General features: G+C 41.2%; 1 protein-coding gene across 1 annotated transcript in view; it reads right to left on the reverse strand.

The window, feature by feature from the left end:
• Positions 1-1,714: 1,714 nt before the first annotated feature.
• The window catches only part of LOC116056096 (polypeptide N-acetylgalactosaminyltransferase 10-like), a 93,528-nt gene continuing 68,919 nt past the window's right edge, over positions 1,715-26,323 (reverse strand). Inside the window, exons 6-14 of the mRNA XM_031308222.2 lie at positions 24,649-24,832; positions 18,836-18,953; positions 13,667-13,774; positions 8,498-8,719; positions 5,544-5,660; positions 4,375-4,524; positions 3,475-3,712; positions 2,206-2,357; positions 1,715-2,105 (exon numbers count right to left, since the gene is read on the reverse strand). Coding sequence (XP_031164082.1) covers positions 3,545-3,712; positions 4,375-4,524; positions 5,544-5,660; positions 8,498-8,719; positions 13,667-13,774; positions 18,836-18,953; positions 24,649-24,832 — 1,067 coding nt within the window. The 3' untranslated portion in view covers positions 1,715-2,105; positions 2,206-2,357; positions 3,475-3,544. The remainder of the gene's footprint in view (positions 2,106-2,205; positions 2,358-3,474; positions 3,713-4,374; positions 4,525-5,543; positions 5,661-8,497; positions 8,720-13,666; positions 13,775-18,835; positions 18,954-24,648; positions 24,833-26,323) is intronic.

A 26,323-nucleotide genomic window follows, 5' to 3' on the forward strand; every position in this document is an offset into this window, starting at 1 on the left:
CATGCAGCAAAGGGCCTCAGCCTTAGAATCGAATCCCCGACTGCTGTGGCAAGGTCTGAGCCTCTGTACATGGGGCGCACCCTCAACCAGGTGAGCTACCTAGTTGCCCTAGTTCATTTTAGTTGTTTTATCTTTTTAAATATGTTTACATTTTGGCCAAAATTAGATATTTGGAAATAATGGATATTTGGAGGTCAAATGGGAAAATATTAGGCAGTTGCATTAAAAATGAAAATATCTGGCAGCTGCAGCCCTAGTCACATGAGATCTGTTATATTTTAAAAGAAAAATAAACCAACTTAATTGCTCTCACAATAATTACTACAGCCACGAGAGTTTGAGTTTGAAAGCTTTTCTATTGAGCATTTGTACTATGTATGGAAGTCTGAAGCTGCATGCATGTGTATTCTCGAAATTATGTTCTCTTTCACGTTAAGGCAAAAATCTTTGGTGAAATTACATTTTCTGACTACCAGAGGACTTATATGGAACATCTGGTGATTAGAGCGCAATAGTGTGCAAAGAAGACAATGGTTAGAGCAATAAGATACTGGCATTGTGGAAATTGCCAGTCAGGTGGATGACTCACTCTGTCAGTAAAAATAAGTGAAAGTGGAAAATGATCTTCGGGCATGAGCTGCTGCTGTTCTTTTCTGGGAAATGAGAGCGTGCCGTGCAGATTTCCTCCCCGGACGGAGCACAGATGATGAGTTTGTGTGACCTCGGGTTTTATCAGATTTCCAGTAAAACGTCTTTGCTCATATACAGGTGCTGAGTCAAGGACCTGAGCGATCCAAGTGCACGGTGCTCGAGAGTGGGTACACTGTGTGTTTGAAGCGTGTAAGATAAGAACATGTATTAGCAATATTGATTTAATTATCATGTATCATGCTCTGATGACCTTTTCATTTCAATTAGATGTTTCAGGGTTTTCTTTTAGCAAATTATTCTTACTATGAGTCAAGACTTTTTTCATTAAAGATTACTTTTTGGGCATTTTCGACCTTTATTTATATAAGACAGCTGAAGACATGAAAGGGGAGAGAGAGGAGGAATGAATGCAGCAAAGGGCCGCAGGGCGGGGTCGAACCTGCGGCCGCTGCATCGAGGAGTAAACCTCTATATATGGGCGCCCGCTCTACCAGGTGAGCTACCCAGGCGCCCTGAATTCAAGACTTTAGAGTCATTTTACTTGATCATATTGTTCCCAATGTATCTATTAACACATTTGCCAATTTTGGTGCTTTTATCACAAAATGAAAAAAAATGTTACAATTTATTGAGCTATGCCACCCCACTATTACCCAACCTTCTTAAGTGAAAACTAAAACACACAAACTTCGAGTCTGGGGAGGAGGGGGCTGGGGAGACGACTCTCTCCAGTATTTTGAATTTGTACTGCAGTAACTATTTTAAACACTAGTTGTCAGTATTACATATTGCACCTTTAAAGTTGCCATGGAGTCTAATCGCCAAAGACATTTCAACTTATTGTGCACCATGTTAATCAAACTTCTCAATCTTAAATGAAGTCTCTCCCAAATGAAATATATCCCAGCTGAAGAGATGTTGATTTGATATAAAGTGTGTTCTCCAGGTATATTTTTCTCTCAGGCCTCTAAGGAATCTGTTTCATGAACCTGTGTGAGCAGTACGGTACCTGCAAATTGTATAGATATTAAAAAATAAGCTTGAAATGAAAACAAAAATCATCTTGCGATAGAATGGACATAATGTAATTTTGTTGCTTCATTGCTCAGTAGAAAAAAAAGAATTGCACTTTAAAGATGAGTCTGTACAAGATTGTGTTGCTTCTATAAAAAAACATTCTTGCAATTCATCTGTTTTTGTTTTGTTTTTTACTTACAAAAGTCCCACATATGTCACCATATGCTGTTTTGGTTCATTGGGTGAAAACATAGGCAGCAGGTATTTCCCATTGTTGGAATCGTTAAGGCAATAATTAAAGAGGCAAACGAATAGACAACAATCAAATTCTCCAGCAGAGTTTGAGTTTGTGTTTTTGTCTCTTGGAAAGTCTGTAAGAGCTCCGTGTTTCCTGTAATTCCAGGGGACAATCAGGTTTCTCCGTTGTTTTTCCCACCCTGTAGGAAGGACAGAATAGAGATAATGAATGAAATATATATTTTTCAAAATCAGATTTTTTCAGTATTTTTAACTGTGCCTCACGTGTCTTTCTTTTACCTTCTTGCTCATCCTAAGCTTGTCCGAGGTGGTGATGTTGTGCGTGTGGTCCAACCAGCTCTTCTGCTCTCAACCGGCACACCGGATCACTGCTGTACCACGGGGAATGTTTCTGAAGCAGCACATTACTCACTTGAAGCTTCCATTCTTATCTGAAAAAAAGTGAAACAGACGCACGATTAGCTGTGTTCGAAACCGTTCTCTATCACAGAAATAGTGAGCTGGGCTGGGTACCGAAAAATGCCTTGTCATTCAATACCAAATTTCAAAACCTAAGGAGTAAATCTCAACAGCGACAGTAAGCCTATAAACACGCAGCATGCTTCTACCAAGATCTTATAATGCTGCTGATTGGCAGGGGAGGGTGTATACCTGCAGACACGGAACCCATTCTCTTCTCTGCTTTCTGCCACTGTGGTCCTGCTCTACGCCCTGCTACGCCCTGAATGGCTACAACTATTATTTCTAGTCATAGTTCCATTATCTTTATTGTTACTATAAATGCCACTGTTCCTCATACCAACTGCTACAATTATTATAAATCGTATTTCTCTATATCTGTATCTGTGTCTGTGTCTGTGTCCCAACCAGCTCAGGAGATGCCCCCCCACCAAGAGCCTGGGTCTGTCCGAACTTTCTTTCCTCACTACTGTTGAACTAAATGCTTGCTCTTGGTGGAATTGTTGGGTTTTTGTAAATTATAGAATGGGGTCTAGACCTACTCTCTGTAAAGTGTCCTGAGATAACTCATGTTATGATTTGATACTATAAATTCAATTCAATTCAATTAACATTACATGTTGTAGAGACACGCAGGACAAACTCTTCATTACGCACAGACACGGGGCTTACGTAGAAGGAGCTGAAAAAAAAGATCTGTGCCGTAATTTGTAATGTTGTGATTTCTTTTTGTTAAAATGGATTTTATAAAATTGGTATCAAAAAAGTATCGTTCAGGAACCGGTATAGAAATTCTTTGAACGTTACCCAGCCCTATTTAGTGTGTTAGCCATTTTGTAGTGGTGTTCGAATTCTCTGCGGTTAATTTCATTCACTATATAGTCCACTATAAAATACCCACAATGCACAGCTAATTTGAGTGTTATAAATAAATAGATAAACACATTGCAAAAGGCTGCAAGATTTTCTGTGTTAGTTAAAGGAAATTATCAGTAGAAAACTGGTCATTAAGATGTAACTGTCATTCTTCATTTAGTGGTGCTTTTTATATTCAAAAAAGCATAATGTTGTAAAACAACCATCAATCACCTGATCAAAGTTGATCGTTGCTTCATGGTCTTTTCCTTTAAAAGACGCCTCATCTCAGCGCCGCGGCGCCTCAGTTGGCGCCCCCCCGGTTAAAGTGCTCCAGCACGGTGGCGTTGGTTCTCTCAAACAGCCACTGCTGGCTGGCCGAAGACGCGTCGCACATGTTCATGAAGACTCGCCGCTCGCTCGGGCTGCTGTCGATGCAGCTGTTACTGACGGGGTGGTACAAACTCTTATCCTGCAGGAAAGAGATGAGTTTTAAAGAACAGCTCTATTAAGTCCTTTTCAGAATGTATTTATGTCCTCCTTGATGTGACTTTGGGGGGAATTTTAGTGACCTATTAAATAACGTACTTTGCATTACATTCCTGCAAATAATTACAACTAGTTCCACAGTAATTTGTTATCTTAAAACGTTATGCCACTGTTCCAACACTTGAATTTGACAAGAATGCCCCAGAGGCAATGACATAGGGCCAAGATTTAGCTAAAATGTTTAAGTCTGTGCAAAACATCCATCAAAAAAACTTAACTCCTGACATTCCCCCTTCCTTTTAGCTCTGGTTTGATCTCAACCAACTCCCTTAGGGAAACAGTTGACTCTTTAAAACATTCTTTAAATGTTTCACTATGTTCACAAATATTGACTAGAGTAGCTTTAAAGCCACTGGGTGTTTTGAAAATGTCTGACTTTTGCACGCCCATTGGTAGTATAAAAAAAGACACAAATCTGTCCCACAGATCTGAGCAGAGGGCGCTGACATGAACGTGCTGAGAGCAACAGACTCCCAGGATTGTCCCACTGTTCTACAAACAAAAGGAGCCAGAAGAATAAACTGAAAGAATCACATCGCATAGTTGCTTTCAAGAAACAGGAACAGGGGCAATTTTCTGCCATACCTCTCTGTAGCGCCACAGCTGGTTCCCCTTCATGCCGTGACAGTCATACAGGGTGACGGGGCTGCTGTGTGACACGGCGTCGAAGCAGACCTTCCTTGTGTGCACGGGGTCACCCACCCGAATATCCTCCCTCCAACCAAATGTTAACACCTGCAGGGAACACAACTCAGCTGTAACAAACATCCCACCGCTTTCATCCTCCATTGCTCTTCCTGAGGTTTCTAGCATTTTTTCCCCTACTACAGTGAACTTTGTGCAGTTTTTCTTCTCTGAGATGAATGTATGAGAGTGTGTGTGTCATATGTTGTAAAGGTTGTTAAGCAAGAATTTTGACTCAATCATATGTTTATTTGCTTAGCGTACACAAGCCGAGTTTGCATGACATACACGTCATTGACAGCAACTATGCAAATATTACCATGTTAACAATGTTATATCGCGCATGTACAGTAATGTTTAGCATGCTAGCCTGTTTGCATATTGGCATGCTAACAAAAGTGTTGCATTGCCAGACCTTCCTCCACGGCGCTGTGGAGGAGGGTCTGGCTAGTCCACACAGCATTCCTGGATGGGAGAAAAATGTGCTCTGGTTTATTGGCATTTCTTTAAACCAATCACAATCGTCTTGGGCGGCGCTAAGCGCCAGACGCAATAACGTTACCTCTGCATAATAGCCTCGGGAAGGAACTTGTTTTGGCAGAACATGTGCTATTTCAAAAGTTTTTTTAGTCGTGCAAGAGAAAACTCAGATTCAACAGTCTAGCTAGCTGTCTGGATTTACCCTGCAGAGATCTGAGGAGCAGTTAACCATAGTCCTCAGAAATCCACACGAGTTTAGAATGCCAACACAAAGAAAGAGGAAGGTGAGTGACATCCGGCCGAAAATAAGGGAACTCCGGCGGATCTTCAGGCGGCATGGGAGCAATCCCCTAAATTAATTGTCGTCGATATAGACTATGATGTCCCTCACCTTCCGCTCTCTGTGTGTTTCCGTTCGCAAACTTTGAGCTAGCAAGCTACATGCTGAAAATGTCAAGTTTTGAAGAAAATTTGCATTGTGCAACAATTTTTAGCACTTCATGCAGCATAAAGGAACTGTTGTACAAAAACCTCCCAGGTCAGGAAACTGAGACCTCATGAGACATTTGAAAGTGTTGAATGCCCCTCACCTGTCCATGACTCCAGGCCACCTCGCCCCGCCCTTTCACACAGCTCTCCAGGCGGATGGGGCTCCCTGACACAAAGTGTTTGATCTCCATACACATCCCGCTGCCCACGTTCCGTATCTGCAAAACACACACAAGAAGACATTGAGATGGAGTCACAAAAACAGGGACTACTGCAGGGACCCTGTGTTTTTAATTTAAGGGCAGGGTTGGTAACTATTTCCAATATGCACTTTATATATTGTTTGAAATGGTCTTTACATCCCGACTGCAATAAATAACTTGTGGGCTCTGAAAAATGAGCGAAAAAAATCCGTCACCTGTAGCTGCTGTAATCCTGTAAAAACGCCCGCCAATCATTGCTTTGCGGTCTGCTTGGAAAGAACCAATGAAATGCCTTGTTGCCCACTGTGCGTACTCTACCCCTCCCATGTACGAGCCTGATGCCAATGCGCGTCGTCCCCTTATCTGGGAATGAGACATGAAGTAAAATTGCGCTCCTTTCTCCGCTCTGCTCTGAAGCCGCGAACCAGCGATGCTAGTGCACGTCTGTGTGTAGGCGGAGCCCCGAGAGCATGGGGAGGGGTTAGACAGAGGAGATGCTTCTTCCAAATCTTGCTAGCTTTTCAACATTACTAACCCTGCCTTTTGATTTATGTGTACTGTTGCCCTGCTTGCCACTGTATTTCATCAGATGTTTCTTATAAAATGACATGTGGGTAATACTGACCTTGGATCGGCGTATAATAATCATATTTCAGTATATATCCACTCTTACCAATGTCCTTGTGTAAAAAGGATTTGATCACACCTCCTTTTTTAATACACAACTGAACATGGACCTACATTCCAGAGGACTCTTTGCTGCTGGTTTGCCATTTGTTTTTTTTACACTTGGAAGGGCCCAAAGGCATGTTTGGCTGCTGGGTGTGCACCCAAGATGCTCTGATGATAGTTTCAGCATGCAGGAGGAGAAGGAAAACATCCTGTGTTATTGCAAAAATGTTTCATCACTGTTAACAGTGGGAATTTTGCTATCTCCAGTTCGATGCACACCCCTCATTTGAGTTTGAAAAAATCCACCTACTATTTCATTTTTGGTACGTCATAACACTTTATAGCACAATAAAGTGTGTGTGCTACATACAGATCACTCTACAGCCCAATCCAATCTTCATTCACAGCAATACATGCTGCAGAATCATCGGTAGAGATTGTTTTCCTGCCTCCACCCACCTTGGTAGGACTAGTAGATCTGCAGAGTCTGACTCTTGTATGAACAATACAATCATTTTAACAATGTGTATAAAGGGGCGGAGCTACATGTTGTAAACATTCGTGGCTCAGCTCAGACCTAAGGCGGGTCCGGGGGCATGGCTTCCCGGGAAGAATGTTTTCCCATTTATGGCAGCTATTTGTACTATTTTTCAAGCCCTTTGATAAGAGAATGCCTTAAAATCTGTACATCATTTCGAAAACACATGATTGTTGCCAAGGAAAAACTGAGCATGTCTGTAAAGGGGGAAATCGTGGGTACCCAGAGAACCCGTTTTCATTTAGATATGTGGAGGTCAGAGGTCAAGTGACCCCTTTGAAAATGGCCATGTCAGTGTTTGCCTCGACAAATTTAAGCCCAACTTTGGAGCGCTATTTAGCCCCATTACCCACAAGCTAGCATGACATGGATGATACCAATATATTTATCTTTAAAAGGGAACCCGCTGTAGCTTTTAAAAGACAGTAAAGTCAGCATAAAGGATTCTGGGCTTTCGAAAAAACATCCAGGGCAGGAGCCCCAGAAACCACGCCCCTGTGTATACACATAAAGGTATACTGAAGGAAGTGGTTTATAGATTTGTAAATACAGTAGATCCATGCCTTGATTCTGAATAAATCAATGATAAGCTCACAAAGCATGGGCATGGTAGATATACTAATTTCAAACTGTTTGGTTGTTCCGAGAACCAGAGTTGGGGAAGGAGCCTTTAGGCGTTAGAAAAGGTAGAAACTGGATTAAGTCTGGATGAAAACTCTGTTTTCAGCGGTTTATACTCATTTCCTACTTCCTTTGATATTGTTATTCGCCTTACTTTGTCTGAGCAGATTTTCTTTTTAATTTATGAATTAATAAACAGACTTTAAATAGCAGTGTTAGTGCTGATGGTGGGTGAGTCCATTGCCTCATTATCAGATGACTTCATTCTCCCATGCACCTGTCAGTCAGCTGTGCATTAGAGCATATATGATTAAATATGCTGTGCAAATTAAGTTTGATTTACTGACCTGTTCAAGATCTAGAGATGGGCAACTTTTTAAGGTCCCATCCATCCATCCATCCATCCATCCATCCATCCATCCATCCATGTAAGAGTATGTTTAGACACTAAGTTAAAGGTCCCATGGCATGCTGCTTTTTGGATGTTTATGTTTATATAGGCCTTAGTGGTCTCCTAATACTGTATCTGAAGTCTCTTTCCCGAAATTCAGCCTTGGTGCAGAATTACAGCCACTAGAGCCAGTCCCACAATGAGCTTTCCTTAGGATGTGCCATTTCTGTGTCTGTAGCTTTAAATGCTGTTGAGGAGGAGAGAGGGGGGGCAAGGTGGAGGGTGAGGGTGTGGCCTTGACCAACTGCCACTTTGCTTGTTTGCCATGATGTCTCTCTCTTTCTCATGGGCGGGCCAAATTCTCTGGGTGGGCAAAGCAGAGAAAGGGGAGGTAACCTTGCTCCTTATGACGTCATAAAGGGACCATAGGCAGGCTGGGGGATCTCATATTAATGTTAAAAAATGTTCATGCCATGGGACCTTTAAGATACTACCTTTGTGCTTTGTTGGTTTAGAGTTGTGCGTGCAAGCATGGGTGCACATATACATTTCCAGCTCTGAGTACATTGCTCTGTATGTTTTCTATCTTGGACCACACTTATCAAAGCAGTTTCATAAACTAATCTTTACCTCTCCCCACGCGGCAGCAGGAGGCTCCACCATTGGGTAGTGTTTGGGCAGATCCCAGGCCACCTCCCTCATGAACCACTTGAAGTTCTTGCAGTTGAGGCGGTTCCTCAGCTCCTTCTGGGCCGTCATGTCACCTGCTGACAGGTGGCGGTACTCAGGCCGACGCTGGTAGACATATTCGGCGTATTCATCCATCCACACCTCCGCCACACGCTTTAGGTTCTGAATTCAAAGGAGAGAGTGAGCCGGATGAATTTAAATTCATTCATTGAACAGCCCACATTTCTAAGCAGGCATCTAAACTCTGCCAGAATGTCTCAGAGCCTCCCATAAATAAACACCAAATCCCACAGACCCTGGCAGTGAGGATGATCTTGTGGAACCACATTGGACTGTTTTGTGAACAGAAATGTTTACACAGTCTGCTGTTAGTACTGTAGATTGTTCTCAGGGAGTCTGCTCCAACAATGGCATCCATTTATTGCCTTGGAATAGTCTGGATCAACGGAAGGCTTTGTCCCTAACCTTCCGCTCTCTGTGTGCTGCAGTTCTCAAAATCCCTTCGATGCTAGCAAGCTACATGCTGAAAATGATTTGAAGAAAATTTGGATTGTTCAACAAGGCAGGCCTGCTTGGTTCTTTCAGGGAATGATTATAAAGATTTACAAAGAATATGTTTACGACATTTCCTCTCTAACTTGGATGTTTTGGGACCGATTGGTGGGATTCCTGAAGTACACACGGAGATACACCGGTAAGAGCAAATTACATTTAATCATGTATCCAGCTATTTTAAATAGCTCATCTTTAACGTCATCTAATATTGTATGTGGCGTTTTCTTTTGCAGGGTACCAACGTTCCACCAAAACAAGTTCCTTCCTGAGACTATTTAGCAGAGCCACCGTCGCTGTGTCCGGAGCTTAGCGACGATTGTGAGCGTTTTTTTTTCCTCCTATCCCAGAATGCATCTGTGGAGTAAGGTCTGGCAATCCGAGACTAGCCTTGGAATAAGATCATCATTTTGCTACTGTGCTGCAGCTTTTAAAACCTTTTTTACCATTGAAATTCATTTTGAGCCAACTGATTTCAAGCCAACCTTAACTGTAGGTTTCCATGAATGTAGTTTCAGTTGGAGTATCAAAGCTCTTCAATCAAACGATTAGCAATAAGTCTAAACAAAATGTTTGAAGAACGATAAACACTAAGCCTAAACAAACAGGGATGACCCTGATAATGTATCAGCAATTTCAAATTTGTTCAAGTTCTTCTTTAGTACCTTTATATAAATGTTCTTCTTTTATCTGCAGGGTCAGGCGGATTCAGGACCATCAGCATTCCACTGAGGTCCAGTTTAAAGACAGTTGGTCAGAATAAAAATTCAAAACAAAGGTGAGTGCCTTTCGCTTGCATACTGAGCCAAGTTCCAGGCTGTGGCAGAGCGAGGCATACATAATGAATGATGTTAGGCTACAGCCCAGAAAGCACTTTTAGACAATTTCTCTTTCTATGTGTGTAGGTACTTTGAAGCATACAAAGGACAAATAAACTCAAGCAATGCTCGAATTACGTGGGAGCCGAGCTCCCATAGAGTGAGGACTGGCTCCCATGAAAGCAACAAAGTCCAAAATCTGAGGGGGTCTCTCATATCTGAAGGTGTCTGCCATATGTGGCATTATTTAATCTTAAATAATGACTCATTATCCATCCCTGTGCAGCCTCTTACCATTAACGACGTTAAATTAAAATATAAAATATAGGCTACTACGGGACGTAGACCTGAGCCTACCCTACGCTCATGAACTCAGCATGCATTTCACCACCACACCACTAGGCTATGTGAGCAAACCATTGACGATTTGACAGCACTCGCAAGTCCGAAGAAGTCACCTTGCTTTTGAGGTAAATACCACCAATACATCTTAAATAAAAATAAATCTGTAACTATCCTCTGCCATTCAGAGCTCCGGAAAAGTTCCCAGATATTTTGAAACACTTGTCAGCAATACAATGCAATCTCTGATGGCGGAATATTCAGTGAATAGACTACCCGAACCGACAACATCTCAGTGCAAATTTCAAAATTGTTCGTCTATTTATTTCCACGGTTCAACACACGAGACGACTGAACACCCAGGTGTTGTTATCACTACGTGTACACATTATAAGACTAAAACATAGTTTGGCTGTGCAATGGCTTTATTACGTTCTGCCAGTTAGTGCATTTTCCCTGTGTAGAAGTTAAAGACTACATGCATTATTGTGTTTGACACCGAGGATATCTGAGATGGTGGTCTGGTTCAAATGAGTTACGTTTTATTTCATCATTGTGAAATTAAGAATGACACTCAGACTAAATAGTTTAGTCTATTTCTTTGTATTGCGAAATTGAAATGAAATATGGACTATTACAATCAATAATATGTTGAAATTAATTAAAAGGAATCCATTTCTGTTGTGTGCGTGTGTCAGGTTATAGCATAGGCCTACCGTGTGCATATACTGCACAAAAGCGCCACTCGTGCCTATAGGCTTTTTACATTTAATTGTATAGCCTTGTTAGGCTATGTGTGGGGTGTGCCAACATTTTTTTATGAGATAGAGAGACCCCCTTAAAGACAAAAAGATAATTTGAGCACTGAACTCAAGCTCATTCTTCACACTTACACCTGCAATGGCCTTGGAGACAGTGGATACACTGCACACTGCTGCCTCTCGTCTCTGGTGGTCTTGTGTCAGTAGATGCTGAGCCGACTGAAAAGTTCGTTTCGAGGACAAAGAGGAAAGTACTTAGTAGAAGACGTTCAAACGGAAAACGCTGCCATTTGTTATACTGCACCAGTTAAAGACGAGCTCACACTAGGGCGAGGTCTTTGCGTGTACAGTATGTGTTAGGGGTGGGACAAAATATCGATACGGCAATATATAGTTGTCCTTCGTGCAATCCAATAATCGAAACGCTGGTGACAAATATCCATATTTTAATGAATAAAATAAGGCGCTCTAAATAGATTTCCCTGCTCCCAGTGTCACTACTTCATGGTTCCTTGGGGTGGAGCTTTTTTCAAAGTTTTAATCGCCTTATTCAATGTTTTTGTTGCTTTTTTCAAAGTTTTGGTTGGATTTCTTTCAAAGTTTTTGACGCTTTTTCAAACGTTTTGTCACTTTTTCTAAAGTTTTTGTCACTTTTGTTTTCCCACAATAGACAAGAGACACGAGGGCCAGCTGAAGGCCAATTGGGCCGTTTGTCTGTCTGCAGTAGGGGTGGGACAAAATATCAATACGGCAATATATCGTTGTCTTTCTTTGTGCGATACAAGAATTGGTGCCAAATATCAATATTTCAATAAATAAAATAAGGCGCTCTAAATAGATTTCCCTGCTCCCAGCGTAGCTACTTTATGGCTTCTTGAGGTAGTGCTCAACACATGAATGAGATAAACTTGCTGAAGAGGAAGAGGTTTTCAACAGGATGGCGGACAGCAGTTTGAGGAAAATAACAGATGCCCCAGCCACGTTTAAGTCCAAAAACTGGACCCATAGTTGCTTTATAGTTGTGTCATTTTAATTTCTAGGCTGAAAAACGTGTGCTGCAGAAATGTGCTGTTTCCTAACAGTTTGGACTTGCAGTGAACAAAGAGAAAAAACCTGCACTTAACCTTTTCACAGGCGTTTTTATCAGTATCATGAGGTACCCTTTGATTCCCACCCCTAGTATGTGTTTGCATATGTGTAGTGTTTATGTGTCTGTTTATTTGTGCACTTAATTTTAATTAGACACATGTGATAATTAGACTAAATGTATTCAGTTAGACCTTGCTTTAGTTTCACTGTTTGCTGCACTTAAAGGACATAAGTACTTTTTACAGTGTGTGTGTGTGTGTGTGTGTGTGTGTGTTGTGTGTGTGTGTGGGGGTGATAAGATGGCCTTTTTAATATTGCAAGAGCATAATTGGATTTTGCTTCATTTATTGTTTGTTTAATCTTCCTGATAAGAGCTTTTTAAAGAGACACACGAACAAATAAAAAGAGATGCAATAAAGAGGAACTGCTAATATAATTGGACTATTATAAACACGCAAGATACTGTATTGTTGCTGTGAATGAGCTTTGCAGTCCGTGCCATTCAAAAGCCACAGAAAACCTGACAATGGAATTGTAACATTCAGACGTGATGAATAGGAAATATTCAAATTAACCAGTCTTCCAGCTTAGAAGAAACCGTGTTATTACGACTACCAGTCAGCCTGTGAAACTGTTGAATGCCATCAGGCTTGGAGTTGGACACTACAGTTTCTTTAACAGAACTGCTTAACAAACTTGGGGCATTGAGATTGAAAAATGTAGATTAGTAGAAGTGTCAGATCCAATGTTTTTTGGAGCTTGGCCAATACAAGGCACTAAAAGTCAGGATATCCTGACGACTTAAAATCACTTTTAAGTCCTGTAAGTATGGAACCGCTAAAGAGACATGGGCACGAGATACTTTTCTCATGAGCATGCAAGAGTATCTCATGTTCATGAGAATACCAGTCAGAATGGTACAGGTGACATGAGGGCTGAGGAACAGCTGGAACACATCAGGGCGGAACAGACAATCACAAAGGCGGGAAAACACACAAGGCAGGAAGTCAAACAAGACATGGCACAGGAGAAACAGACACTACAAAATAAAACAGGAAACTGAAGCATGAAAACATACAGAAGGATGGAACTAGGAAAACAAAACAGGGAACACAGAAAGAACACGGTTTACACATAACCATGAACAAATTACAGGGAAACAGTAACACACAGGGAATGAATTCACAAAATAAAACAAGAAAAACCAACAACCATGACAGGTTCATGAAAACAGCCTGAGCTCAGTGGACAGAGACAGCAGGTGTACCCTGTGGCTATTCCTACCTGAGCTCACATGATTATAAAGCATAGGATCTGTTTGCCATTAGGCTTTAATTATCTCTGCTGTCAATCTTAAAGATTAGTCCTACTTACTTCCTCTGTAATGTAATCTGTTGTTGTGTTGTGACTCAGATGTATAGAGGTGATCTAACAGCATTGTACTGCCACTGAAGCCATGTATGAGACCGCAGAAAATCTGTGACTGATCTGCTGTGTTGGATGTTGTCGTGACCCGTGGAGGCATACAGTACAGTGCGAAGAATTACCTTGGCCAAGCTGATTCCACCAGGGACTTTGTAGGGGACGTACTTCCTGTAGATGTGTCCCACCCTGGAGCAAGGGATGTCCTCCATCCGACCACCACACATCCACACCTGCAGAGACACAGAGAGAGAGAGAGAGAGAGAGAGAGCTCTTTCATCAGGCGGAGCTACATCGTATAAAGAAGCTTTGTCCATCTTAGCATTCAAAGACAGAAAGATAAGAAAAGATAAGATAGACTTTTTTGATCCCGCAGCTCAACAATTCAAACACAACTGAATAAAAAATATAAAAATATATAAAATATTATGATAAATAGAAAAATAAGAGTAACAATAGTAATATGTACTATAAACAACTCTAATATATACAGACAGGGGAAAAAAATACAGAAATACAGATGAGATAAGGTGCAGATGAATAAGAAATGGTATTTTCAGGGGCGCAGCCGTAATTTCAGAAGTGAGGGGGACAGATTGTTCAGGAGAATTATTTTTATTGAAAAGATCCTCTCCCATTTATCTGACCAAATTGTCCTCCACCGGAGAAATGTTTGGCCGTAACAGCCCAAATTTGGTGGCATCTGGTACATTCTAATGCCACTATTCCATCATATACATTGATCTTAAATATTACATTTAATGAATTTTCCTCCTTATATTTTTTGTATATATATTTTTTTATCATATATTACTTTATTATTGCCTATATCTATGAGTCTCTAAATCAACTGACACGACCTGAGTAACGTGAACACTCGTCTACTTATATTGCATTCAAATCAACTCGTGCTGTAAGTAGGGGTGTGAATCTTCACTGGTCTATTGATTCAACACATGGTTTTCATCAACAAATTCAAGCTGTCGCATATATGTGAACTCCCTTTTTTATTGCATCTGCTTATAAAAAGACACTTCCTGAACACAGAAGACAAAAGGCAAAAACTAAAAAAGCAGCGACCGGAAAACAGGTAGGCAATAATCCATTATTGTCTGTCACTGCATCGATGCAGAATCGTCTAGGTCAGCATCGTAATGCATCGATGCAATAATTAATTTCAACACCCCTAGTTGGAAGTGTATGGGACAGAGGGCACCGACATGGAAAGTGCGGAGTACATGTCCGCCCCACTACCCCGTGTCCGCTATGCCCTTGGGTATATTGCACAGTAGGAAGTGACAGTTAAAAATATAAATAAGTATGCATAGTGCAGAATATTGTCAAGTAAAAGAAAGAAAAGAAAGTTTTTAGAAAGTTGTGGAGAGGTAGAAGGGAGGTGAAGGAAGGAGACGATCAAGGAGAAGCGCAGGAGACTGACTGGCTAAGAAGAAAGAGGCAGTACAGTGGTTTTAACAGGCTTATAAATCCTCTGAGACCAAGAGGAGAGAGACAAGTGAATTCAGAGGGAGAGGTAATAAAGATGAAATGGCAGGAGAGCAAAGAGAACACAGCGCAAAAAAACAAATTATGATATGACGGTGACCTGACTTCACCTGGGCAGCAGGGCCAGATTAGAGACGGGGTTTCTGCAGGTTTTACCAAGTCAAATTCAAGACTTTATAAGACCTTTATGAATGACATTTAAGACCTATATAACATCATAACGTACTTGCAAAGTAAATAAATGTATTCCAATTGAATAAAAGTGACATGGAGTAATAATAATCTGTACATATACAGCAAATTATATTTGGACGAGCGAAAGAAAGAACTACAACACCACGGAATAAATAAAAAGACATTTCAATGAGCCTTAGATGTAGCGTTACATGGACGTAGGAAATTGAGATTGGTTTAAAGAAATGCAAGAAATTTCTCCTATCCTGGAATGTATCTGTGGTGTAGACAGACCTTACTCCACAGCGCTGTGGAGATAGAGCTGTCAATGTGAGACTAAAGAAAGACTAAGTCGCTGGGATGAGTCTTTTGTATAGTATCTTATGACAGTGTTTAGTAACCAGTAATTCAGCTTGTATAGGAGAAACAATGGCAAATGCAGAAAAAATTAACCGCTAATGCTGTTCAGGAAAACAATGCGTGCTGTCTTTTTGAAATATTGAAATCATACAATGATATTTTAATATCTTTTAATGCAGCTAATGTGATTGGCTCAAGTAAAAAAAACAAAAGAAAAATCTTCTTTGACAGTAATTTTATCTTGTTTCTTTTCCTTTCCCTTGTCTATCTCACATAAGAGACACATCCAACAGTGGCTCCTCGTTTTAATCCTAAGACTATAATGAAGACAACAGTGATGATTCTCCCTCTTGGCTTGCAATGCTGAAAATAAACCTTGAGAAAGAAAGGGAGGCAATGAAGAGGATGGCGATGAAAGAAAGACTTAAGAGACAGCCGGCGAGATGGAAAAAGAGGTGATTTTAGGACAATAGCAAAATGTGAAGTAGGGAAATGAAAGGCTAGATTTAAACATGGAAACAAACCAGTTAGGTATGAGAAGGACAAGGTGAATGGCTTCCAAATTGTTTCTCAGGAGTAAAATCCTTTAATATGTAAATAAGATGTATGCTATTTGAAGGTTAGGGGCAGACCGGAGCTGCTGGGAGTTCAAGAACATGGACAGGAATAATGGAACATGAAATCTACATGATTTTTTACATATAGAATGATTTCCAGGTGTAGACATGGACAACGTAAAGTCCAATGTGGTTGTAGAGGCAGTGGTCACTTTCCGGTCCACCTGCCATGACCCGACTTCAGGTTGACTTCAGTGAATATACAGGTGTTTTAAAAACAAATTCTCACTCCCAGCACGTAACAAAAACGATGCTTGGATTGATGTCTTTGTCACTTTTTGACGCTCTCCGTCAGGACCAATTTGGCGTCACTTTTGTTTTTAACGTTCAGGGTAAAACCACTTAGGGTTTGGGAGTGAGAATGGGTTGAAGTTCCACCACCAGTGAACCCACTCAGATCACACGAGTGTACACAGCTCAGCTGATGGAAACTATAGAACAACAACATTCACTTTCAGTTGCATGGATAAAACATATTGCTGCAAGACAAAATCCAGCATTGCCTAAAAGTGCAACTAAAAACGTGTGTCTCTACTGGTGTCTACCAAAAACAATAAATGCACACAGTACCGTTCCGTATATACAGTGGGTGTCAGTGGCAGCAATACATGTAAAGACAATATGAAACAGAAATGTAATATTTCAAGGTTAGTACTGGCTCCCAACACCAATCTGAATGGAATGAACCTAAAAAACATCATGTCATTTTAATTTTTAACGTATGCTTTCAGAAAAAGTTTTCCTCTGCCAACTTGTTTGCCAGTTAACTAACTTTCACTCTGTATAACCAGTTTTCTTGGCTCCATCCACAGAGGTTTAATTATTTCTGCCCCCAGAGCAGCTCTGTCTCGGAGAAATGTTTGCATAACTGAAACTCCAATCTGCCGGAGCGATATAAAAAAAAACATCCATCGTCAGTTTGAAGCTCTCGCTCCGTCGTTCGGCATGCGAGGTTATATCGCCTCCGTGCTCTGTGTGGCTATATGTGCCGACATTTTTTTCACTGTGTGAGCTGGAAATGCTTGATGTTCCCATACCAGTGTGACCAGGATGGTGCTTTAGATTAACTGTAGCAAGTGAATGAAAGTGGCTGTCTGTGGGAGCAGCAGTTTGGTTGGAAGGATTAGTATGAGAGCTTGTTAATCTTCTCACCTCAGGAGACTAGGCTGTCCACTCGGTATCAGCTAATAGGGATCTTACTAAAAAAGGAAACCAAATTGAATATCTGTGGGCACAAAGTAGAGGCACAGCTAGGCATGTGCCGAGAGCAAAACTTAATAGTATAATCTTGGGCCAAATAATAACCTTGGTATGGGATATTATCTCAGTAATTACTTAAATAAGCTTCAAAACTGTATTAAAAACATAAGAGCTTTTCACAACAGGCTGAGCCCTGGGTCACGGCTGGTGTTAGTTTCATACTCGCAGCGCTAAATGTTAGAAATCTTCACCTTTTGCTCAGGGTTTAAAAAACATGCAAGCGCTGAATTTTCCTTTACATTTCAGGGTTATGGTGGATTATACTTCTGCCTCACAGCGTGTAGTGGTCAAGCTGTGGGAGCTTCAGGTTCAGGGATTAAAGTTACTTTCAGTTTGTGTTGATTCTAGCGGCCATTTTTTGTCCAAAGCGACTTACAATTGCTATAGATTGCCGTGTATCAGAGGTTGCACGCCTCTAGAGCAACTATGGTTTAAGTGTCTTGCTTAGGGACACATTGGTTGATGTACCACAGTGGGAATCGAACACAGATCTCCCACACCACAGGCATGTGTCAAATCCACTGCGCCATCACCACCACAAAAGCGGTGGTGTTTTTACCACACCTGCTGTCGCAAAGATCTTTTCTTTACGAAGATTGACTCGGATTCTTGCCCGTCGTCTGTCACGTTCCCAGTTAGCTTTTAGTTGTTCTTCATTCAATGTCCTTTGCTGTAATGGTTCTGTCCCAGTATCAGCCATAACTACAACAGATAACTTCTAAAATGAGATTACAAGTAGGCCTATTTAAAGAAATCTCCTGCTACCTTTTACCTGGCTGGATTCACTAACACAGGCTTTTTCCGGTGTTACAATGAAATCTGTGACCCGTCAGAATGTGTTACTGTAGAACCGTTCTACCTGCCGCAAATGATTCTGTGACTTGGTGTGAACAATCGGACCCGGGCAAAGGCATTAATAAAAACTGTATAAAAATAGCGTTCTTTTCATTGTTAGTCTCGTTTGCTGTTACAGATCACTTATGATCATTAGATGGAACATTACACAGTTTCAGAAACATTAAAAAGTTACATATAGTACCTTTAATTTATAGTTCAGCGTTAGACTTCCGACTGTTGAAACCACCAACACTAGGCAGACAGAGGCTCTGTAGTTCTTTAATTATTTAATTATATATCCTGAAAGAATTGTGTTGGAAGTTAACTGGGCCTTTCTTTAACTTTCCTGGTGCTTTTTGGTCATTGGATGCCATAACATTGCTTGTCAGTGTCCTCCAACGATTCTGCTATGGCTAAGGCTTGGTTAAGTTTGGGCCGCACTAAAAACTTATTGAAACGAAAAGAGGACAATGGCATTGCTTGATGAGGAAAAGTGAAAACTTTGCACTGCACCTGGTGAATTTGCGATTTGATCGGTTTTACCTTGAAAGAGATCTCGTACTGCTCTCCTCCCCAGATCTCCAGACCCGTGTCATATCCTCCCAGCTCCCAGAACCACTTCCTGTCCACGGCAAACAGTCCACCTGCCATCACTGGAGACCTGCAGGACACACACAATACAATACACACTCAGTATTTGCAGCACATTTTTTATAACCCTAAACACTTTACATTTACATGCAGAGTGGCAGCATCACTGGCAAAGAAAACATCTAAATTAAAAGTAAGATTTACTGACTAACAACTGCAACACCAAACAAGATCCTTAAGCTCTTTATCAGAGTCAAAGAAACGAAGATGGAGAGAGAATGCTTTTGAGAAATCAATACTTGAAATCATCAATTGTCAAAATGTCTACAGTAGGAACTTCTCAGGAGAGAAATTGAAACAGATGCATATCGGTTTGTGAGGCACCTAATAAACTTTATCCTTGAATGTTCCAATATGTGTTGCATCCCAACAGGGTTGGGGTGGGTCAAACAAACAGGACTTTCACCCGGGAGACCGGGGGATCTGAAAATAAGTTATTTATTGTTTGACGTTTCTGAACAAATGGAACTACTTAAACGTTCTGCGTCACTTGCGTAACCGGAAGCTATAGTGTGTAGTTTCTGCCGCCCCCATGAGGAATTCTAAGTAATGAGAACAAAACTGTGGGTGATTCCACATGATACAAGCCTTCCGAGACCGCGCACTGTCCCCCCCCCCCCCCCTCCATGCAGTTGCTAGTAGCCAAGGAGGACAAGAAAGTATTAAGAAAACATGACAGACTCTTCAGAAGAAGTAATTATCTTCACTTGAGTTTCTGCGTGCGAAAGTCGCCAGACGACACAATCTTCTGAACATAGCCATACTGAGAAATACAAAGAGAGTTGTGTGGAGCTGATAGTCTTAATTAGCTTGATTTCTTGTAAGGGACCCAGCTCTCTTTACCATATGCCTGACTTTAACCTGTGTGACATCGATCACTTGGCAGTTAGGCCGTGTTCAGTTGCACAGTCCGGGAAAAACGCAGGTCTTTCCGTTCGTACGTCACGTTCAGCATCACGGTAACAATCGGAGGTGAAGTTACTTCAGATTTGAACCCAAACCACGATGTTTTTCTTAACTTAACTAAGTAGTTTTGGTGCCTAAACATAACCAAACCGCAACCGTTTCACAGCACTAACAACGTGTTTAAAACCAAGACTGTTAAGTAAAAAATGTAGTAATAAGAAATACATATAGAGGAACAGAAATAATTACCATTTAATTACAGTAAAATTCAATTCAATTTTATTTATAGTATCAAATCATAACAAGAGTTATCTCGAGACACTTTACAGATAGAGTAGGTCTAGACCACACTCTGTAGTTTACGAAGCCCCAACTATTACAGTGGTTGCCTCAAGAGCAAGCATTAGCAGTAGCTATTGCGACAGTGGCGAGGAAAAACTCCCTTTTTTGTTAGGAAGAAACCTCGGACAGACCCAAACTCTTGGTAGGCAGTGTCTGACGGCACTAAAACTGTTTTCTAAGAGTCATCTTTTCCCCCCAAAATCATTCACAGCAGGGCATTTCTAAGTCTATTTTTATACATAGAAAATGACATAGAGGAATCCATTAAATGTACATTTTCCTTCCACAAAATAATTGAGTAATTTGATAGAGAACTGTATTATTATCGTAATACACGCTGACACCAGACTGTCATAGTTACAAGCTTTTTCATCAGGTAGAAGTCGGAGGCAGGCAGCCAGCAGGTAGTCTGCTCTCGCCAAAGGCGTCCCTGAGGAGGATCAATTAAAGCTAAGCAGGGCAGCGACTGTAGCTGCTGTCAGCGGCGAGAAACACACCGGGGTTTCCCATGCCTCGTGAGCACTGAGCACAGATACGAGTCCCGTGGTGATAACAGTCGGGTTTCTGCAGTTTTTCCTCCTCCGAGGGTGAAATGGCTGAACTGAATTTCGCAGTGATTACAAACACCCCTGCAGCAGTGGAAGAAGTATTCAGATCCTTTACTTACAAAAAGTACTAATACCACACTGTAAAAAGTCCTGCATTCATTTTATTTATTTTTTTACTTTAGTAGTATTAGTAGTTTAGGTATGTATCATGAGGAAAATGTAGTTAAAGTATTAAAAGCAAAAGTACTCAATACAGAAAAAAATCTTAGAAAACAAATGACAAAGAAATTTAGCAGAAATTAGCAGAATTTCTTTTACAAACCTCAAACGATCAAAATAGTTCTGTCAATAAACTAAGTGTTTAATGGTCTAATCATTTCACCTGTAGGGTAGTTTGGTTTATAATTAAACATCAGATTTTATAAACTACATGTGTTTTTGTGTGCAAAAATCTTAATTCGTAAAGTAACTAGTAACTAAAGCTGTCAGATGAATGTTGTGGAGTAAAAAGTACAATATTTCTCTCTGAAATGTAGTGGAGAAGAAGTAGAAAGTGGCATTTAGTGGTATCGTGAGCCATGTCTCAGTAATTGTGAGGTACCCTGTGATTCCCACCCGCAGTCTGCAGCATAAAGATGTTCTGCTGTTGCCGATGAAGCAATGCAGATTAGACATATGGATAAAGGAAAAAATATTCACAAATGGGCATTCAGCACCTGTGTGCTGTGGTACAACAGTGTGGCTGTAAGTAGGAAAACCACTGAGCGCAATGTTTAATTCATGTGTTGACACAGTGTCCACAGATACTGCAGTGCACCGGTGAAGTGGCTGTGTTTGACTTCCACTGTACTGCCTGCTGTACGAGCACATAGATTTCCCCCCACTGTCCACACAGCATTCCTGGATGGGAGAAAAACATGCTCTGGTTTATTGGCATTTCTTTTACGGAGTGTCTATTTGCACCCCAGGTACGAATAGCCTCGGCCACACAGCTGAGCTATTCACACCCTGTGACGTAACAACAAAAACACGTTGCTCGCGTGCACCGAAATCATGGCGGACGTTCATCTTCCATGACAGCAGAAACTGGCATATTAGGAATGTTTTGTCTCTAAAGTTTATAACAATTGAATTTCTAGCAGAAAATGGATACTACAGTTGCGCTTTCTGTCTTCAGTGAAAGCATACAACCGTTAGTTTGTTAGTTAGTACGTATTTTGTGTATACAGTATGGTTACCTAGCAACCGAGGCTTGAAGACACCAAGTGGTAAACAGTTGTATAACATTCTGTAAGAGCTGCTAGGTGAGTGGTTAGAACCCTGCTATTTTGGTCTGGGAGCCTGGAGTTCGATTCCCCGGGGAAGCAATTATGTTTTTTTTCATTTTGGATTGGATAATTTGCATGCAATTGCGCAAGTCAGGGCCCGCAAACGCGAAAAATTTTTTGCAGGGTGGTAGGGGATGACTCATGAATATGTCTGCTCTGGTTGGGTTGGTTTGGTTAGGCAAGAGGAGTGGGATTGGTTATGGTTAGGGTAAGAATGTCAGGGCGATAATATTCCAAAAAGGTGTAATACATGAGTAGTATGGATAACTGTGCAAATATATGCCAAGGTACTGTAAATGCACAGGGGTGCAAATAGCATACATTGATATTTGTACCAGACGGGGTATTAATAGAACACATTGCTGTGTGCACCGGCGGGGTACGAATAGCATTCATTTCTAATTGCACCAGGGTACGAATAGCTCTTCTAATTGCACCAGGGTACGAATAGCATACACTGCTTATTGTACCAGGGGTGCAAATAGCCTCACCCTTTCTTTAAACCAATCACAATCGTCATGTGCACTAAGCGCCGCACAGAGCAATGGTGCCTCTGCAAAATAGCCTCGGGAAGGAACTTGTTTTGGTGGAACATGTGTACGTTCAAAAGTTGTTTTAGTCATGCAACAGAAAACTCAGATTGGACAGATAGTCTAGCTAGCTGTCTGGATTTACCCTGCAGAGATCTGAGGAGCAGTTAACCATAGTCCTCAGAAATCCACCGGAGGTTAGAACGCCAACACAAAGAAAGCTAAAGGAAAGAGACATCCGGCTGAAAAGAGGTGCATCCGCGGAATTTCCGGCGGCACCAGAGCAATCCTGGAAGTGGAACATTGTGGATATAGACTATAAGCTCAGTAACCTCCAGTTGGTTCGCTCCAAGGCTACATCTACACTACTACCTTTTGGTTTAAAAACAAATATCTTTTGCTATAGTTACAGTACCTAAAACGGAGACGTTTGGAAACACCCGTGCCCCCGTTTTGGTTTGAAAACTCTGGGGTTGCTTTGTAGTCTGGACGGACACAAACGGAGACCTTTGAAAACGAGGACGCATGTCAGTCAGTCTTATTCGTTAGGTAGGCTTACATACCTAACAGTAACAGTTCCACCTCGTCATCGCTTCAAGCTAATAAATCCCTGCTCTTACTGTACTTTTCACCATTGTTGTTCTTTCTCCAAAGTATTTTCTGTATTTTAAACTTATACACACTCATGCCCAGTGTGTGTGTGAATAGCCATGTGATGTGTTGTCAGACGTGTTAATGTGGACGGAGATTAGTTCTGCTACTGGAGCTAAAACTCTTGTGTGGACGGAGATCGTTTTTGTCCCAAAATGCCAATTAAAGATGAAAACATAGTAGTGTAAGATGACATTCATTTTGTGAATATTTAGTAACAGATGAACTTTTTAGGATTCCTGAAATAAGTCACATATTTCCGTGATTTGTAGGTTCATAGTGTATTCTCTTCCTTGAGTTAACAAGGGAGCTATCTAACATGTTGTACCCTGCCTGTCATTCAGTAACAGTTAGGTTGGCGGAGGGATATGATGTTGAGATGATGAAGCACATTTTGTTATGAGTCTTGAGTTGTCTTACGCTTAAAGAGTGTCATTAAACATGGACCAAGTTACACAGTCGAAGCTGTCTCCAAGCTCTTACTCTATCCACGTCCCAAAAGTACTTATATGTACAACCCGGTCTCATGCCAGTTTGTAAATAGTTATTTTTATTTATTGATTTGTGTACAGGTCACGATTTTCTCATTTATTTCGTGTACAGGCCACGATTTTCGAACGTTACCATTTGACAAACTGCCACGACACTGGGCTGCTCTGGGGGACGCAACAACAGGGAAATAAAACGCCACAACGAGGAAATTAAACGCCACACGCCGGCGACAACAACAAGACGGACCGTCACACGCAGCCACAACGGGGAAATAAAATGCCACACGCCGGCGACTACAACGGGACGGACCGCCACAGAAGAACAGAAAAGAACTGGGAAAAGAACCGTCACACGCAGGACACACCGACAACAACGGGACGGTTGTGGTAAGGAAGAGAATAACGCGGAAAGGAACTGCAACACGCCGGACATGATCCCCGCTCTCCGGGGTGAAAGTCCTGTATTGTTTGACCCATCCACCACCCCGACCAACCTCCCTATGTGGATTTTCTGCTTTTCATACTACTTCCTACCGTTGTCGTGTTGTGATCACGAAATATGCTCTCCATTTAAATAAATTACATTAAAATTCGTAATCACCACACGTAAAAAACGACATAATCGTGTCCTGTTCACAAATCAATAGATTCAATTACGTAAACATTAATAGTTAATAGTTAAAAGCTAACAACAACTAGCGTTACAGTAGCATAGATGTAGCCTAAGATGGCTTACAATGTACTCTCTAGTCTTTGCATTCTTTCAAAGCAACACATTTACAGTTTCAAGCTTGTTTGTCCTTACTTAGTGGAGACGATGAATAAAGCTATCGGAGAATAATGCAATCACAGAGACCGATCACTGATAGACAATATGATTTAATCTAAGTAGGGTGTGTTGTCACTCACTCAAAGGGCTCACTGGGATCGTCGCCCTGCAGCTCCGGAGGGATGGGTATCCGTTTGTAGTACATCTCCCAGTCAAACGCCCCTCGCATGGCGCCCCCCGCCTGCGTGTCATAGCCAAAGTTGTCGTGGTCGATCACGTCGATCATTGGACACACAATGGTCTTCCTGTTCTGGGCGATTCGGTCTGAGAGACACAGGCAGACAGATGGGTGATGTTTGATCAGTTCAAATCCACTGCTTTTCAAACACAAACAAGGCTTTATTGTTACAGACTTAAGAGTTGAGTTTGTCTATTGGTGTGTGTGTTTTGTGTTTCTTCGTCTACAGTGGTAAAAGAGGAAGTCAGTGGGTGCCCAGGAAGAAAGAAAGTGTGCGTATGTGTGTGCATGCACTATGCCTCTTTTCCCACTGAGCTCTCGACACGTCAGACACAGATCGACCGTCTCTGAGAAAGAGTTGCCAGTGTGTTGGCTCAGAGAAATAAGGTTTGACGAGGGAGGGGCAACTCTCTACTGCTCATAGCCAAAAACATTTCCACTCTGGTTTTTCTGTAGGGGTTGAAAATGAAAATATGTATTGATGTGTGGCACTGATTGCTGCCTCAACACCACATATACAGTATAACAACCACAGTGTAACCAGAACTGACCAGCAAGCAATTGCGTTTAAAAGACATTTGATAGCCGTTTATACCTAAACCTGACGTCTAGACTAAAACATGGCTAAATTTGGGCTGTCAGTGAAAGTTTAGTAGACGTCTAACCGTAGCCCAAATAAAGCCTTGTCATCAATTAGATGACTGTTGAACCACTACATATAGACGTCTAACAGACACTAAAATAACGGCTATAGGATTTACTTTTTAAGCAAATGTAACTGGGTCAAACAAATGCTATAGCTACCACCTGGCTTACGAAGGGAATTATATCATATACTGTACATGAGTATAACAAGAGGCTACAACTGAGAAAGGAATACAAAAACTGTTAAATAACACATACTGTACCATTAACCTTCCTGTACCATGGAAATCCTGGAAGGGCAACTTGGGCCTCACAAATGTTTTAAAACCTTAAAGATGTGCTTAAAACTGTGACCTTTACGTTCTCTGGTTAAGATATAAGGACGAAAACACATTTCCTGCCACCTCTAGGAACGTTAATTTATGAAATGGTCCTGTGGGTCATTTTAGAGGGTAGAAATAAATGGCCTATGTCCTCGTATGTTTGTCTTTTTCCCAATTCCTCTTTTAAAATGGAAATTATAGATCATTACAGATTATTATATTGCTCATTAAGATGATGCAAACATGCATGTAAAACAAAATTGTATTCATTATTTGGTCACAGCTTCCTTACCTTCTCTCAATTAACACAAGTTAAGTGTCACATTGCACTGTAAAAACAACATGACTGCCTGCGTATGTTACACACTGGCAGACACGCATTCAATTCCCAAATATTGTGTGGAGAGCTTGACAGAGAGGTAACGTGGGTCATAAAGTTTAGTGTTAAAATGGTTCCATCTGGGAAGACGCCATGCTGGGAAAACAGAGCCGAACAAGGGTCCTTAATGGAAACGGGGTAATTGAGAAAGTGAGGCCGTTTGTGAGCAAGTCCATCATCCAGGAGAGGAAGCGCTTAGTCTCGTAGTAGAGTGTGTGTGCTCTCTATTA

The sequence above is a fragment of the Sander lucioperca genome, chromosome 13, assembly GCF_008315115.2.
Source record: "Sander lucioperca isolate FBNREF2018 chromosome 13, SLUC_FBN_1.2, whole genome shotgun sequence".
Classification (NCBI taxonomy): domain Eukaryota; kingdom Metazoa; phylum Chordata; class Actinopteri; order Perciformes; family Percidae; genus Sander; species Sander lucioperca.